Genomic DNA, 18875 nt, shown 5'->3' with positions numbered 1-18875 from the left:
TCACTGCTGTGTTACATCAGATAGCACATATAAACATCATATATCAGATACTGAGTTTACTGAACTTGAGTTCAAGTTCTGTAAAACTGTTAAAAATATCTAAAAAAATTATCTGATAACTAAAGACTGAAAGAAAAAGAAACATTAAAATATATAATACCAGTATTTAATATGAGTTTGTGCTATGTGATTACTTTTGATAAAAAAAAGGAACATTTTTCCACCCAATTCATCAGTTCATAATTGTAGCCCTCTGGTGAACTATTTGGATGGGGCCAGTAGGAACAGGTTGGTTCAGCAGCCGCCTTCCTCCTATGATAAAACACTCTTTGTGCCCTCTGTGTACATGTTACTCTGTCCAAGTTCCAATGTTGGCCTAAATGATTCACACTGCTCTTCCGGCAGGTGTGTGCGCTCTTAACTATCTATGTGGTTTTCCCTTTTCATGTTGCAGTAATGACATTGTAAGATACAATAAAGGATGAACACAAACAGCAATACAAGGGCATAGAAAATACTTATATTGTATTATAGGGGTTTTGCATTCTGTTGCACATTGTTCACCTGCCCTCACTTTGTTTTTACCAGCAGTGTTTTTTTTACATGACAACATACAACAAACTGAAATTAACCTGATAGCGCACACTAGCACACACACACACACACACACACACACACACACACACACACACACACACACAAAAACCTAAACACACCCAGCTGCAAACACGTGAGGACAAGTTTTCAGATGTCCTCACTGCTAAAATATTGAAGTGAAACTGCTGCATCTACATTAAACACACTTTCTGTGACATAGTGTTTCCGCAAAAATTAAGATGTCTCCATGAATACATCACACACTTCCTAAAAATAATCACACACTTATTTGCAAACACACACAGAAATGATACCCACCAACCCCCCCCTCCTGCTGAGTTGAGGACAAGGTCATAATGCTTAAAACGTTGCAATCTGAGCATGTCAGCAATAATCTCACAGCAGTTGACTGTATTTTTAGGCAAAAAATTACCCACAATTACTAATATTTAAAGAACGTTTTCCAAAGTGAGGTAACAGTGATAACTGTAAGTCACAAGTTGTTGCTAGAGAAATAACAAGGGTGAGGAAACAGAGCTAAGAGCCAGATTAGAAGAAAAATATATATTCATTCCGCACTCACCAATCTGGTCTTCAGGGATGAGGCTCTCGATTGGCGGCTCCAGCTCAGAGCTCTGTCGCAGGTAGCTCTTCATCTGGGTGATAAACTGGCGAAGAGTCTGCAGCAGCTCCAATCCAGAGGCATAGCCCTGCCAAGCCTGGGTGCCTGCAGCCTCACCCATGTAGCTCAGGTAGTCCTGCACCAGGCAGCCAAAGTATGAGCCTTTATCCCTGGACAGCTCCAGCACCCTGCGGATCGCCCTCTTCTCGGGTGTCAGCAGTGAATTGAAAACGCCACTCATTTTGCGCAGGTGCCCTCGCAGGGCCTTCTGGAGGACCAAAGCACTGGCACTGGGGCGACGCTTTGTGCGGTGCCCCGGCGGCACCATGGTCAGGTCCTGGTCTTGGTCCTGGTCACTCTCCAGGCTGACACCATAGTCAGGCTCTTCTTCATCCTCGTCATCTTCATCATCGTCGTCTTCCTCCATGCTGCTGTAAGGCAGGTGGCGTGGGGGGAGGGAGAGAGGGAGGTGGGTGTTAAAGTCAGCTACAGTGGGGGGGTTGGGGTCATGCAGAGGAGGAAGGAAGAAAGCAGAGGACTGAGAGAAATCCAGAGAGTCTGAGGAATCTGTGGAAAGGCTCATGTCACTCAGTCGCTGTCCGCCCCCACTGCATTCCACTCCTGCTTCTTCTTCTGCTCCTCGCACCTCTGCTTGCTTGCTGGTTGTCATCGGGGAATGGTCTGGAGGACTGCAGGAGTGTTGGGCGGTGGTTGTGGTTGCATTCTGCTGAAACAGTTTGGCCCTACTGAGGGCCTCCTCAATAGTCTTGTCCTCCAGTGCCAGGTGGCACTGGGCATCCTCCTGGCTGGATGATGGTGAGGCTTTGGCCCGGCGTGGAGAGGAGGACAGAGATGATAGAGAGATGGGCATGGAGGGCCGGGGGATGGATATGGGAGAGCTGATGCTGAATCTCTTGGGGGGAGAGGACGAGGGGCTGATGCTTAGTGAGGAGCCCAGACGAGAAAGGAGGCTGCTGCCCCTTTCCCTCTCCTCCACCTTCTCCTTAGAGACATTGATCCAGGAGATCTTCTCTGGCATGCTGCGCTGTCGGAGAGGAGGGGCAGAGCGTTGTGGCCCTAAGCGAGGTGGGGGAGGACGGGGGGGTGGGGACCGTGACACACTGTCTGTACCACTTTGCTTCTGGCTGCTGCGGTTTTGGCTGTTATTGTCTTGGAGCTCTGTGTTTCTCTGCAGGTTGCTTTGACTTGACTGGTTGCTGTCACTGAGCTCTGAGCTACAGACCTCAGGACTGTCCTCACAAGAGTGCTGAGTGTACTTGTTGGTTTCTGGGCTGCTGCTGTTGCCAAGGGATTCCTCCCTCAGGCCCTCCTTTGCTGTGCTAGAAGGATTGGAGTTGGTGCTCTGGTCGCTGTTTGGTTGGTGAACCTTTATGAAGAGGGGGTTGATGAAACAAAGTGCTCCGTTGGATTGGCAACACTCAAGCTCAGATGGAGTGCGAGTTCGAAGCTGGGGGCGAGCTGGGGAGCTTGTTGCCACGGAGACAGGTCTCTGGGTAGGGGGGGGTGGCCTGTCAGGAGCAGCTGTTCCTGACAATGAGGCTGAACCCTTCCTACTGCGGCACAACTGAGCGTCCCAGAAGCCTGTGTGAGAGTGAGAGAATTATTGTATCTGTATTATATAGGCATGATGTGATACAACATATAAGTGCCAAATTAATGGCTTCAGTCTGGTTTTTGTCCCTTCCCCAGTAACCAGGGGTTAGTATGTGGATTAAAGCTAATATTAGCCTTATCAAACTTGTACCATTGATTCAGTAGGTGCTTTCAGACAAAAGAATTAACAAACACCAACTCCATTTATTTTCTGTAGATCATAGAATGCTTTTGAAAGCATCAATTTGGCGTCACTACTGAGAACAAATAATTATAGGTGCAACAGTATATAAATTTGTCATAAACTGCAATGTTTAGTCTGTATAGTTTGTTATGCAGCTTTTTTGGTGAGCCCCATGAACCAGATGATTATAGTCTCTTTCAGATGTTGCGACTAAAATCAAGGTGCTTGGGAGGTTGTGCTACTCTTGCACTTGTCGTTAATAAGTAACTAAAACCACTTGTATCTTTTTAGTGTTTAATGGCAGTTGGCAACCAGCGTTGGCTGACCTTTCAACCGGATGTTGTGACGTCCTAGAATGGGAAGGGTGAAGCAAGTCATGTGGAGCTGATTGGTTAATTCTTGTCACATGACCTGCAGTGCGCTTGCTGCATTCGAAAAAGTTCGGATTTTTCCATCTCGATGCGCTGCGAATGCGCCTGAAAAAACAGGTTGCTTTCCATTGAAAATAATGAATTTGTGTGCACAAAAGACACATTTGAATAGCCCCAATATGGTCTAATTACAGTCTGTGTTGGAACATGAGAGGATTATTAATTCTGAAGTGTTCCAGTCGGGGGAGTTTGGCAGTGTGACAGTTGTTGCTAGTGAGATGAGCCCAGCTCATAAAGCTAGCATCATTGGTATGGTAAACCCCTTGTTTGGGACCATTCAGATTTTCTACCACATTATAGAAAATCTAAACAAGGGGAAGTAATCAGTCACCCTTGCTGGCAAAGATTTCTCTGAAAATAGCACCACTAAACATTCATTACTGAATTACTGAACGTGGTCTAAAATGGACTGAAGGGCAAATCCTTCTCCCCTAAGTGTTCAAGCAGTCTCTCACTGCAGTCTCTACTGTGCCAAAGCAATGGCAAATGCCACAAAGATATTTCTCACTGATCATATACCTTCACATGCACACAGTTTTGCAATTCAATTGGAGAAATACTGACATATAGCCTTTGTGTTATTTTTGATTACCTTGTTCCCATATGCAAACAATGACAACTTTTTAAAGCAAGAATTAGTTTTTCAAAATGGGTGTAAAAATGTTATATTCTGTTTTATATACATGTAGCATGACTTGAAAAGTCTGATACATATGGAACCATTTTTTGTGTATTATGACACCCCAACAATGAAACTGTAGTTGTCAGCTATTTGCTAAGAGCTGTGGCTCTTCTGGTAGCAGTTGATTTTATAGATTCAAACCAAACTACAGAGAGCTCTGGCATTTTTGACAAGGGACAATGTACTGTACCATGCTTCACACAACACTGTTCACATTGTGCCAACTTAGTGTATACTTTTTCAACTACAGTAAAATCAGGTAAATATATTATCTTTCTATGGCTTCAAGTATGAAAAAATAGACTATTTCTTTTAATGTTCTATAATAAAACATACACATTAATATATTTCCACTGATCCACTCCCAATGACTTAACACAAGTCCTGCAATTACAACCCATCTCAAAATACCTCTAAATGCCACTCAGAGCAAAATCATTGCTGTTTACTTTTGCAGACTCTGAGGCTCAGCCTTTCAGGGAGCTTCTTACAGCTAAAGAGACAGAGGAAAATAGAACCAAACAAGTGTAACACAACCATTTGTTGAACCTTTAGAGCTCAAGCCGTACCAGACAGAGCAAAACAAGACAGATGCAAACCAGTGGAAACAATACCACATGAGGAATACTAGTGCCAGACACAGAGCAACTCCTTCACAGGACCACAGTGCAGAAAAGAGAGGGTAACAATACTTACTGTGATCCAAAGCTCGATGACACACAGACAAGCTGTTGATCTCAGACTGGATCTAAATTCTCTGTACAATTTGGAGGGTTTCTGCAGAAGACACAGTGCCGTGTCTCCACAAGCCGAAACTCGACTGGCTTTTCTGGCTCACTCACGGTCAATCTGTGTTATGACTCACTCTTGTTAATGTGTGTGTGGGCGGACTGTTAGCACAGTATCCCCGCCTCTCTCCCCTCCCTTTCCATTGAAGTTGCCTGGTCTCTCTTTCTCTGTTGTTCTCTCTCTCTGACAAGTTTTTCCTATTTCCCTCCTATTCTACTCTTGTTTACTCTCTCTTCTAAAATATATTCTAATTTCTTCTCTTACATGCTCTGATTGTATTACTTATTACTGTTTTACTGAATCATTAGATACAATTTTGATCACTCTGTTAAAGGTATTTCACATTTTCATTTTGTTTTTCCTGACACTTCTAATTTCAAGGAATCAATTTGATTACTCAGTAATACATATAAGCATTTTCACAGGCACAGCGAAGCCCTGTGTTCAAACACACACACACACACACACGTATATACTGTACACCTGGGACTGCGAACTCAGAGGAATGTGGTTTGGCATGGTTGATGTAAGAACTGGGAAAGTCAAGGGGTAAGTCAAGGGCCATTTGTAGAGGGAAGTGACAGCTGAACTGGAGACAGAAATAGACATAACTACCACACTGTATGGAAACCTGAAGTCTATCATTCTCATTCTTCCAGAACTGGAAATATTTCCAAAACTGAATTACAGACTAGGGATGTGCCAGTATAAAAGTTTGATGCAACCATTGTGGCCAAAAATATCATGGTATTATCACAATAATCATCAAACATTACTGAAATACTACAATTAGTGTTAAAATACAGTAAAATTACTTCACACCATGATCAACTTGGGTATTATTAGTTTTGTAAGAACCAAAAAATCCCACACGCAATCTCTTGCAGTCACTTTATTTATGATGTCTTGGTCCTCAAACTTTCATTAGGTAAAATTAATGTATTAAAGTTTAATGTGCAGGAATTTTTGGTTCTTTCACAATCAGCATTATGATCAGACCCACCTGTTTAGAAGTCTTTCTAGAGTGCAAGAACTTTTAAGTGTGTGTTACCAGGTGGGTGGTAATAGTTAAGAGGCAGGACAATGATTGATTGAACACACTAGCCACTAGCACCACTCACTCTAATATGTGGCTGTCAGTTTTATGTTTTAGATTAGTAAATATGACAATATTATAAAATGCTAAAAATGATGGAATCGGTTTCAATTGCCTGTGCAAGCTGTTTATAGTAGGTTTTGGAAAGCAACAGAAGCCTCTTACTTCCAGAAGAGAAGGCAAACCTGCAGCAGAGCAAAGTAAAGTAGGTCTTAACCACCCTGGGCTCACAGCCACTTCTACTGTAGCCGCAGAGGAAAATACTGAGATTCAAGCCAGGACTTTTCAGGAACAAAGCGGCTTCTCTTACCCTTTTAAACTATACAGCCAACTCTAACCTGTATACTACTAGGAAACAAAGCTTATCAAACATTTGATCAAAAGACATTTGATTAAGCAACAGACAAGTTCCTTATTATAGGATGACTTATGTGCAGTTTGGCTGATGAGTAACGTCAATTTCACAGAAACACTGTCATAAATACTAAGGGTGGGGAAGAATCAATTCTAAGACGCATCCCAATGTGGACATGGACTATTCTGCATTAATTCACAAATGCCAAATCTATTTTCTTAATGTTAGTTAATAACGTGATGTTGACAGAACAAATAGGCAAAACTAGTCTAACAGTGTACAGCTCACACACTAGAGTTCCTCTTCATAAAAGGCAGTGGTTATAAGCATTTTTTGATTTAATGACTAAATAAATACCTTTGCGAGACGAATGTGAAGTATATTGTGAACTTTCTACACTGTCACTCAGAGACTAACGTTAGCGGAGCAGAGCAGTGAACTCCAGCATTAACAAACGAGACCGGCTGACCAACACACACTGCAGATTTAAACGAGTTAAACCAACTCTGAGGTGAAGAAAATAATCTGTTCAGTCTGTTTCACCTCAAAAACCTTGCACCTGCTCAGCGTCTTAGACAACAACGGCTTTCCCTGGAGCTAACGGTGCAGCAGAGACGCTGCTCTCCACTACTGGAGACATGAAGTTAATAACAAAGCAGAGCACTCTGCCTCCCCCTCATTTTGTTATTCTCATACAGGCAGGAGACTGTAAAATACTTTCACATTAATTCATTAATTCATTAATGCAGTTAACTAATAAAAAGGCTGCAGACCATTTATCTTATCTGCCCTATGCCTATGTTTCATATTGTATGACTAAGGACACCAGTGAATGGTCCAGCACACAGGATATGACACCAAAGAATCAGAAATGAATTGAATCATGACATTCCCAAAGATTCCCGCCCCTAATAAATACCATACTGTAACTATGCACTCATTCTGCAAGCATTACTATCAGCAAGTCACTGAAGGTCAGCATCTTGCATTTATTTGATGCTTGTTTTCCAATGACCAAATACAAAATACAGCGTTTTTTAAAAAAACTACAGGAATAAATACCTTAAGTAACAGTTATATCCAATGCTCAGGGTGATAATAAGTGCTGACATAATTTTACATGATGTCATCATTGTCTTTTATTTTTGATTTGTGCTACTGTAATTAGTGCTAAATAGCCAATTTGTTAGAAAAGACATGCCAAACTAGCAAAAATGTACAACCTGCCTGTTAAAACTGTGCCGCTGATTGAGATCACTACATAAATGCAATTTTAGTTTCTTATACTGTTCAGTCAAAATACAGCAACCAATCAACCAAGCTTCAAAGTTGAATTAACAACCAGGCAAGTGGGAAGCTGCCCTAGATCCCCAAATCAACACTGACCCCAAAGGACCCAGGTTGTCTGTGTGGCAAATAGTTTGTGGTAATAAGATTATTACAAAATTCTTCCCACACCAGATCTGTCTTTACCCCAAATTTAAAATCTGGATACCACACTGCATGGGTCTTCTATTTTTACAAAAATACAAATATAACAAATAAATTGTATGCGGTGTGGATCACTCACATCTGGCCAATACCCAATCCACTCAATAAGGTCAGTATCAGGAACCCATCCAGAGCATTGGATAGGTGTATCCCTGGTAAAATACACCACAAAAGCACAAATAAAAACTGAAATGGGGCCCTAAGGGCCCTATGTAATTTGGGTTTAATCAAATCATGAAAAACTAAGAGCAGGATAAAAGTACTGGTTGGTTTCTGGGAATCTGGGAAAAATTGTTTGGGGGAATGTGTGTAGAGGGGCTCAAAAGGGGCCCACAGCTTTTGCCCAGTGGGCCTCATAGCAGCTAAACCAGACCCTGTCAAGCTTCTTATACTTTAACATAACAATTTTAATTGAACTTAATAACTTTATAATGAACAGAATTGCCTTCAAAGGTCTCTTAAGTATCAAAACTCCCAAACTCTCACTACAGGTGGAGAGCCACATAACAGGTGATATGATACTATGAAGACGTCAAAGTCCACACAATACAATACAAACACATACACACACACACATTCACAATGCTGCTAGCATGTACGTCAGAACTGCCTTTTAGATCAACTATTCACTATTGTCAGTTACCTTCATAGGTACAAACCTCACTATTGTCTCACCTTACTAAACAGGAGCCCTTTTATGAATAAGAGAGAGAGACATTGTCAGTGGGGAAAAAGGAGAGAGAGAGAAAATGTATGTCCACAGATCATTCAAGACCACATTAAAGATAGGGTGTCATCAAATCATTGTGTGTCACTGCATAAGAGACTGCCAGGCAGAGGGACACTGGAAATCTGACTGAGTCAGTCCAGAGTACACATGATAGCTCTGAGTTGAGTCATAGCAGCAGAGCCTGAATGGACAGAGGGGTCACTCTGAGTGGGTTGTGAAAAGGGAAGTGGTGTGGAAGAGAAATCCATCAAAACCTATTCAGTTTTAATCCACTATTTTTAGCTCAGCTAAATTAAGTAAAAAGTGCATAGTAAAAGTATAAATTAGAAGAAGTGAGTATAAGCCAAATAATGTCGGCTCTTCTGACAAAAAAAGACAATTTTGACTTCATTACAGTGAAAATTACTTCACACTTTTGGCGATGGAGGTGTCAGATTATAGAATGAAAATGTCACAAGTTCTGTGGTAAGGACTGTAAGAAGGCCGAGGCCTTCTGCAGCTGGAATGGAGAAAAAGCTCCAGAAGCGTCCCGCACTCGCCTGAGTCCATGCCCAGCCGAGCAGCACTAATCTGGGCCTGGATCAGGCTTTTGTCCCTGGGGGTGAGTCATTTAGCACTGGCATGCCAGTTAATTCTTCGAGCAGGGGGGAATGTGGTTGAGATGGGCTTTATGAGTGTGACGCCTCAGGAAAAAAAAAAAAGGTTTTTACACACAACAGATGCTGGATGAGGGAAAACACTCTATTTTACTGAATCTCCCACATGCTAAGGAAGGTGCATAAATCAGTTTGGCTGCATGAAAATGATGCAAAATAACCAATAACTGTAGCAAACTCACTCTGGAGAGATGCCCCTGGTGATGCAATAACAAACACAACTTATAAACAATGTTCACACTCTCACTTTCGACATAGTGATACTATACATCAGCAAACAGAACCATTACATTCTCATAGATTTTCAAAGATGACATTAGAAGACTATTTTCAAATGATCTCACTATATTTTGCAACTTAATGTGATCATGGGAAATGCAAATAATTCACATTTACACACCAGCTCGTTATCCAACATTACACATACAATGTTTTAATACTTAACTATTAATTTACAAAAGTGAAAAATGCAACATGTGTAAATGTTATCAGCAAACTTGAATGAATCTATTTATCCTGTTGTTTTCTGCTGCAATGGAATCAATAAACTTGTATATTTCACCTTCAACCCCCCCCTCCCCACCAAAAAGATATATTCAAATGAGTGAACTAACCTGCTCCAAGTTTAGCAACCTCCTCAAGATCAGCAGATGTTCTGGCTGAGGTGATGGCCTCTGGGAGCTTCAGAGTGAAGGGCAACACATCCCTTGGAAAGAGAGGAGAGAGTGAAAGGGGAAAATAGTAGGACAAAGAAGAACATAAAAAGTGAGTGAAAGAGGGCGGGATTGAAAGCCTAAAAGTGTGTGAGTCACTACATTGGAAGAGCGAGGCTTGGCCAGAGGGTAATATGTGCCTGCTGCTCTGCTACCTTTGGGTCTTTTACAAGTCCTTTTAACACTTTAACATAGTTTCCAAAGCTTTTAGTCAAACAAACCTGAGTGATCAAAGCTGCAAAATACAGATTTCTTAAGAAAATAGTAATAATCTCAAAATGTTCAGTGTGTTAAATGACATGGCATTTTTAAACTATTGTGCATGGAATGGCATTGTGAGTATTTAAGAAGAATGAAGGTACTTTGAATAAAAGGACTAATTTATTTACACGTCTACACAATTCCAACCCTGTAAAGGGTCGTGTTTAAAAGAAATGCACACTTTCTTTTACAGCTATGGGTTTGGTGAGGTATGTTTTTTTAATAATTAAAAGTTCACCAACTGACATATGGAATGAACCAAAACTGCTGATGATAGGTTCAGTATTTATGTTGTACATAATTTATCTCAGAAACCAAGATCTTTATGTGCCCAGTTGAGATCTGGTATTTTATCACACAATGTTGACAGTATATAGATACAGTATAATATTATGATTGACGTTTTTCTTTTGGCTTTCGTATATGTGTTACTCGAAGATGTCTTCTTATATTTTGGATGTTTGTCATATAGTCTCTAATTCCATGTGGGATGAGTTACATGTGTGGAATGACATGGAAATAAAAACTAAATAACTAACTAACAAGGGCAAAACAAAAAAATCCCTCACTAATCAATATGGCATAAAAATATAAATACCTGAGAATAATAAGCACCATGAATATTTTTTTCTGATTTTTAACTTTTTTCTGCTTCATACCATTGCTGGATAACCAATTCTTATGTTCTGCCACTTTTGGCCAACAAAGTGAAGACTGTGAAGGAACCTTTGTGTTTGAAATTATAATGTTAGAATACAAATCCTCCTTCAAAATTCCCCCAAAAATGCCTGCCCTGCTTAAATTGCACTACTGATGGTAACAATTGGTAGAGAAGACAAATTGGAGTCCAGAAAAAAAAACCCTTTTGTTCTGTGTTCTCTGTGCAACAGAATACTACAGCAGTAGTCATGCATTTCTATTTTAACTGTGTATCCATCTGAAAAAGCATATATGCCTTGTCCCTTATGTAGATAAAGGTTAAAAACTGACTATTTTGAGTGTGTTTTTTTCCCATCCTTGACACTTCCTCTTTTATGATTTGTGGCGTCTTAAGTTGTGTTCGGACTGAACTCACACCAAACACTTCTGACATAAAATGGAGTTTTTTTTGGCATTACATGATTATAGAAACTTCATAGATTTTGTAAATCAATATACTTAGTCTATGGATTTTGTAGATGGTAGCACTCCATTTTGTTAACAAAAGAAACAATATGTCATACAAAACCAATATATACCAAATGACACACTGTGTGATTAGCAATAACTTAAGTGTTGCAGCACCTAAAAGATCCTTAATTCCAAAACAACGGGGTTGGTTTTTAAGAACATTCAGCTCAACAACAAATTAAACAGAAAGCATTAAAGAAACAACATTGGGCTGTATGATGTGGATAGATAACTATATACTGTATCTGTATTAAACATACAGGTCAAAACAGATCAGTGTGGTTTTCATGTCCTTGTGTAATAATGGGTAATTTTGAGTGATTAACTCACCTGCTGATGCAGCAGAAAGCCACCAAACGAAACAAGTCTGCAAAGCTCAGGCCTGATCCCTCCAAAGAGAAAGCTGTAAGAGGACAGAACAGAAAGATCAAGACACAATTAAATACAGGAAACTGTCAGAGACCAAAGCTGTTAAAAAGACTGCTCAATATGTTAATTATTTTCATCTGGCTCAAAGAAATGTGAAATCACATGACTGTACAGCAAATATTGTAGGAACTCTTCAGATGTTAAATCCGGCTTACTCTACAATCATGTATCATGTTTTAACTTATTTCACTGGCAAAGGACAAAGAGGACATACCTTGCCAAATAAGCACAAGAGCCAGAGTCAAGGTCAGACCAATGCATGCAAAGGAGTGCTTTAATTAATCTTTATAATCCCTAAATTAACTTGATTTCCCTTAAGGATGCAAGGCACAGATGAGTATTATGGGTCATAAGATTAACAGGAACAAATAGCTACAAGAATGACTGTGGTGGTAACCACTTTCCCCATGTGGGGATGATTGCTTTATGGATGTGCAAGAGAGCATTTCACTGGAAAACAGATCACACAGATAGTTCAGAGGAGGAAAACCTATTGTCAGTAATAACACTGAATGGGAACTTGTTAGCTCACAACTTGGCACACAATTACAACAGCACACAGTAATGCTTTTGTACAGAGATAATTGGCATCTGTGTGTGTGCGAGTGAGAGAGAGAGAGTGTGTCCAAAATGTTGATGTGTTCAAATTAAGAACAAAGAAAAAGAAACATAAAGAATTAAGTATGTAATTTGGTAAAATGTATTTTTTTGTAGTTTTGTCTTTACATTAAAATCAATTTAACAAACAGCCACACCAGAAAAGGATTTTAAAAAAGAGAGAGCAAGAGAACAATGCATGTTTACATTTTGCAGGGAATAAAGGAAGTGAATTAAATCCTAACATATGTCTAGATGTCTGCATGCCTACAACTGTCTCATCTGTCTCAAATCTCCCCTGAGCTCTAATTATCATATTTCTAATACTTCAAACATGAAATTTGTCTGATTTAAATATTGACTTCTAGTAGTGAAAGATGTCTTGTCATAGCTAAGTGTCAGTCCGTTGTTCTTTTGTACTTTTCAACTTCAGACCATGCTCACTGCTGCAGCACACAGGTCACTAATCAAGTAAAACACAAGGGTACACCTAATGTGGTGTAAATGTTGGTCAAGTCAAACTGAATGCTAAGATCGGAGAGCTGCTTGAACAGAGTCGGCTCAATTTAGCTTAACAGCTGGATTTAGCTGTGTCTGCTAGCTTACAAACTGGAGATAGTCCGCTTAAATATCTGACTATGGGTGCCAATATCAGAACAATGCTTTTTTTCATAATCTATTTTTTGTAGATTATAGGCATGTTATTCTATAAAACATTTAACAAGATAAACCAAACTTCTCAAATACATCAGAGTTTGATGTTACTTTAACATTATGAGCATTACAGGAACATTAAAAAATATTATTGTAATTTAAAGCTGCACTAATTTCTATTTATATATTAACAGTGGATTAAATAACTATGTATAATGTGAAAGGTATCACTCATTTTGACAAACCCACAGAGAATTTTCACCAACTCTGCAGCCCCCTCCCCCTTAGCTACAGAGTGTTTTAGCATCTTTCTGGACATTTCTTTGTTTTTTACTGCCCACAAATTTATTGTTTTGGTTCAGTCTCACTGCTCTCTGTCTTTTTTAACATTTTTTTTACATTTATTTTTTATGTTTTTCAGTTGATTTATATTTAATTTTTTTTTAAAAAAGTTCAATAAATGCATGATGTTTCCAAAGTCAATGAGTAATCATGTTAAATAATCGTCATCTCAATACTGACCAAAACAATTGTGATTATGATTTTTGCCATAATCGAGCAGCCCTATTCAGTTCAGCATGATTCAATGTCAAAGTCTAAGACAGGTTCAACAATGTGTGATGAAACAATCAGTTCCCAGTCAAACAAAGCATCAAAATGAACCATGTGATTTAGTTTGCTTAAGTACTAAAGACCACCAAGACTTTTGGCTTGCCAGATGGTACGATGGCCAACCAGCCTTCTTTGCTTAAGATGCACAAAACAAGTTCCTGTAACTGGCACACACATACACAATTCTCTGTTAGAGAACACAAGCTCTAACAGGCCACGTCAGTTTAAGCCTAAAGGAGATAAAGGCCTGGATGAGCACAAATTTCCTCCAGTTAAACAGCAGCAAAATTGAAGCTCTCTTTATTGGTATTCATCTCACCTTTGACAGCCAGGACATCCCACTTTCCTCCTCAATTACTCATCTAGGTGTTAGGTTTGACCCTCAGCTGACTTTTGATGACATCTATGCAAAACCTCTTTCTATGACCGCAAAAACATCTAATCTCCTCCCCTCTCTAACCCTGTCAGATGCAGAGAAACTTGTCCATGCCTTTATCTCCTCAAGACTGGACTCCAGCACATTTATCACAGCGCTGCCAGGATCCTGATGAGAGTGTGAAAACACAAACATATAACGCCAATCCTGTTTTCATTGCACTGGCTCCCTGTCTCCTTCAGGATTGACCACAAAGTCCTGCTACTCACATACAAATCCATCAATGGACATGTGCCTCCTTACCTACAGATGTGATCGCACCACAAATATCCACCTGCAGCCTAAGATTTGCCAGCAGCTTGCTCCTCCAGGCCCCCAGTACTAAGCTCCGCACCATGAGGGATCAAGTCTTCTGCTCTGCTGCACCACGCTTGTGGAACAGCCTTCCTAACCAAATAAGGACATCACAGACCCTACACTCTTTTAAAAAAGGCCTAAAAGCCTTTCTATTCATTTTAACTCTGCTTACTATTTTCTTTATGTTGTGTGTTCTATGTAGCACTTAGAAAGTGTGGTACAAATTAAATGTATTATTATTTATTATTAATCCTCAAGTTGCTGAGAAATGAGTTAAATGCAGTAAAACAGAAATTAATTTTAGTCAGAGCACTTGTGTCAAGGTTTTGATCATTTATTGCAACATAATACACATTAGGCTTGGTGATGTGGCTCTGCTCCTGTGATGTTACAAAAACAAATGTGAGTGAGCTTTATACAGACTGTCCAGAGCTCACAAACCCTCTCTGACTAAACATGAAAACACAAAAAGAAGCACTCTGAATTGAAATCAATGTAAATGTTAAAATAGGTGGGGGCTGAGGAGGTTGAGTCAGGTAAACCTGCAGTGTAGAGGGCAGCGGTGTCACAGCAAGTTACTGATTACCCACAGATTACTTATAGCAACCTGGTGAAGATAAAACTGATAAGATCTCCTAGGGGCCAGGATGTGTTGCGAGGATGTGTTGCATAACAGCTGAAATACACCGGGCATGGAGGCGATGAGTCACGTAGGCGGGGCAGAGTGTGGTTTTCAACCTGCTACACCTGTCACTGCATGCATATTGAGTTTTGCCAAGTGATAATGCAGTTGGTTATGCAGGCTTTGGAAGCATAGGCTATAATGAGTGAATGAATTAACTAAATTGTTTTAACTATAGGATCATGGATACACATTGTTTTATTTTAATGTGCAATGAAAAAAAACCCACAAGCTTACAGTGCTGCGTCACACTGTCTCTGGCACAATGAGGTATTTATTTTAAATCATTTTTAAACAGTTTGTACTCGTTTTTTTACACAGTTCTATGTCATTTTTACCTGTTGGAAGGCCGCGTAGACGCGTGCAGAGAAAAAAAAAATAGACCGGCTGCATGTGTGGCTTCCGTGGTCAGTGTAACAGTTTCAGTTGAATATAATGGACATGCTGTTTTGACCATTACTCTTACTAGATGTTCTGAACAAAAACAGCTGTGTTAGAAAAACATTATGTGTTGCATCAGGTAGTGGTGAGATAATGACACACGGTACAAGAAAACCGGTTTGAAAAACAGATCCATGAGTTTGAAGGCTTATCAGCTGCCAAAAAGCTGCACAGTGGTTATATTAAGATGATGAAAGACTCTACAATTCTGCAGTGATTACAGTTTTGTCCTCTGTCGCAACGAGGTGAACAGGAATATGCGCTGGCAGGTATTTGACTGGTCTTCTCAGAACCGTAGATCAAGTGTTGCAACAAAATTTGAGTTAAATTAAACTCTTTTGATGTATGACTCTGCTGGAGACTCTGCATCGATACCCACGCTGCATTGGTGCAATGGTCTCATTGAAATTAATTATTACTCTACAATTTCAGTTAACATTCAATTAGATCGCTCATCAGATTGTCCTATATGCATCCAGATGTCACTACATTAGCCTTCCATGCATTACTGTTAACAGACATGTACTATGTTATTTATATAATCATTAAGTTTATATTCTCCTCTTAGCACTGTTTCACCTGCAAATCAAACAAAGACTTTGGTAGTGCAACTGATAGTAGCTGATAGAAAATATACTGTGTTCCGCCTCATTTTCCATGCAGATGCACAATTACAGAACCTTACATGGCCACGTAACTGAGTTCTTGGTTAAAGTTACTACAAAGAACTTTCATTTTGTGTTGATTTTAGCTGTGGACAAAAACATTTCCCATGAGCACCACCACCTAGTGTCATAAAGATCTTGGCTAGCACGTGCATTTGTTTGGAAGCAAGTGAAAGAAAGAAACTACTTATCTTTAATACTGTTTTTCTTTTTTAAACACAGCTGTTTGCAGGATGCATGGCGATGAGGTAATGTATGTGTTTGTGGCTATGTAAGATTAATAACTGTAATATGACAGTGGTGAAACAAAGTTAACTTTGTTTTAGGACCGTTCATACACCTAGGTTACAAGTAAGGCTGCATTATTTATTGTGTATTGTTCTCTTCAGGTGAAAAGAGAGACGTCACTGACTCTTCAGTCCACAGAGAAAAGGCAAAGCATGCATGCTTTCGTAGCACAGGCTGCTGTGGGCGGTGACTCACACGCAGCACATACTCTCACTAGGTACGCATTTGGAAATTCCACTCTAGTGCTGACACAGACAAATATGAACACACAGGTACAGCACTAGAAGACTAGAAGACATTCAATATAGTACAGTAGTCTGGTACAGAGATGTTTGATCAAAGCTTCAGGAAAATCCCCACTTTTCAGGAAACTAAAAATAGAACAGAACAACAAGGAAACGAACAGTGGACTTAGTAATCCACTCATTTAGATGGAGTGATGGAAGAGGAAGAAGTGGTTTAAAAGTGAAGGATACCAAACATCTAACAGACAATAGATACAGTATAATGAAGTCTCTGACACCTTATGTTTATCTTTTTCTCTCTGTTTGAGCCCTCTGTCCAGACTAAAACTGTGAGCAAATGGCTGTGATTCAGTGGACTGATTGAGGGCAGGTGTCTAACAAACACTGCTGGCACTCGTTCTTTGTGTTTCTATGTGTTCATGTATTGTATGCATGTAAAAATTTAAGTGAATATCAAAATGATGGCACTTATTCTTTGTGTTTCTCTGTATGCAGGCCAGAGTCTGCTCCAGGTGCCGTGTCCAAAGACAAGTTGGCATCGTGAGGGCTCAAGTGTGTTGTCGGTCCATGGTGGTGGCTCAGAGAGTGCTGCTGCATGGTGATGAGTAAAGTGTAAACTGACCGGAGGAAGCAAGCAACTTGCAGTGCAGCGGACCTTCGACCTCAGACAAGTGAGACAGTGAGCCTTGTACTGTACTTTAAATAGTTTAATAATAGAGTATTGCCAGCCCAGTTCATGTTTCTGCACAAGCTTAATGTGAATACTACAAATACTTCTCTAAGCTAGGTTGAATGAGTACAGCAGCCCGGGTATTTCAGTTGAGGAACTGAGACAGTTTTTTGTGATCACAAATAACATCCGAGGGGGCGGAGAAAACAGTGTATACATTGATAACTTGTTCCACTTTCTTATTCCACTCACATATGATGAGCTTTATATATTTGAAAAACTAAAAAAAATAAATAAATTCATGAAGCAAGAGTTCAGATGCTTACTGTACTGGCTCTCCCTGACAGGGAAGTCTTTGACAGGAGTCACAGAGTCTTTGTCCATGCGTAGAGAGATGACCTTTCTCTGCAGGCTGGTTGACTTCCTCACCACAAATGTCTGCAGGCCAGGAGAGGAAACATCCAATCAGGTTTACTCGTTACATAAGAACTCTTGATGGAATTTTGTGTGGAGAGTTTGTAATATGGCAAGAAATGCTGACATCTACACTGCTTCCCTTATGTATATACAGTATATTTACCTACATTTATGTGCTGTATGTGTATTATTTTGAAATTATGATAGTAAGAGAAAGTAAATCAGGTTCATTAGATTACTGTGAATGCAGACTACAGCTAGAATGGTATCTTTGCTTGACTGGACAGTGTTCATGATTTGTTAATTAGCAAAGTGATTCTTTAACACTGCTCTTATTTTTTTGTTATTTATACACACTCAATTCACAAATCACTTTCCCTGGGGGGAAATACATTAAAGGCCCCAAAAACACATTTTCTCAATCAACTTCTCTCTAGGAGCAAAGGGCTTTAACATTTCTATCCATAAAATAAGCCAGGACAGTTGTGGTTTTATGATTGGATTTGTAAGAAATGTACTTTGCCTTAACACAGGTACATGTCAAGATTTAACTTTGTCTCAACAGTCCGCTCAATGGATGGAAATACTTTGCTGAGCACTGGTGACAGTTGAATTGTGAACTGTGTCAGAGAGGTTTATTGGTGGTGATGCTTTTGGAGGATGTAGTTTGTGGTGTATACAGCATTATACTGTACAGGTGTAAGATTTATTAGGTGTATATGTGCTAAGAAGTAAAGTTTTCAACCAAAGTGAAAGCTTTAAATCAACAGTGTTGGATACAAGACGCTGCTGTTCCCTCACCCCTGTGGGTTGGCTCTGTAGTATACGGGTGGCATCCTGGTGGTTGAGGCCCAGCTGTAGCCACACAGCATGTGTATTCACCAGTCTGTCCAAAACACTGAGCCGCCGATGGAGGGAGTCATAGCCCGAATCTCTGGCTCCGGCTGACCCTGTCCCGATCCCAGGACAGGGTGAAGCCTGCAGGAAGAGACCTCCCACCTCTTCACCCAGCCTGAAAACAGGACCAAACAAAAACAAGAAATTACATCAC

At 40.0% G+C, this 18875-nt stretch overlaps 1 protein-coding gene across 1 annotated transcript in view; it reads right to left on the bottom strand.

The window, feature by feature from the left end:
• Nucleotides 1–18875, bottom strand: part of rin2a (Ras and Rab interactor 2a) — a 56612-nt gene that overhangs the window by 10838 nt on the left and 26899 nt on the right. Inside the window, exons 4-8 of the mRNA XM_044372903.1 lie at nt 18626–18836; nt 17734–17845; nt 11722–11794; nt 9862–9953; nt 1181–2821 (exon numbers count right to left, since the gene is read on the bottom strand). Coding sequence (XP_044228838.1) covers nt 1181–2821; nt 9862–9953; nt 11722–11794; nt 17734–17845; nt 18626–18836 — 2129 coding nt within the window. The remainder of the gene's footprint in view (nt 1–1180; nt 2822–9861; nt 9954–11721; nt 11795–17733; nt 17846–18625; nt 18837–18875) is intronic.

Source organism: Thunnus albacares, chromosome 14 (genome assembly GCF_914725855.1).
Source record: "Thunnus albacares chromosome 14, fThuAlb1.1, whole genome shotgun sequence".
In the NCBI taxonomy this organism is placed as follows: domain Eukaryota; kingdom Metazoa; phylum Chordata; class Actinopteri; order Scombriformes; family Scombridae; genus Thunnus; species Thunnus albacares.
Note: the sequence above shows the minus strand (reverse complement) of the source record. Positions and strands in the feature narration are given on the sequence as shown.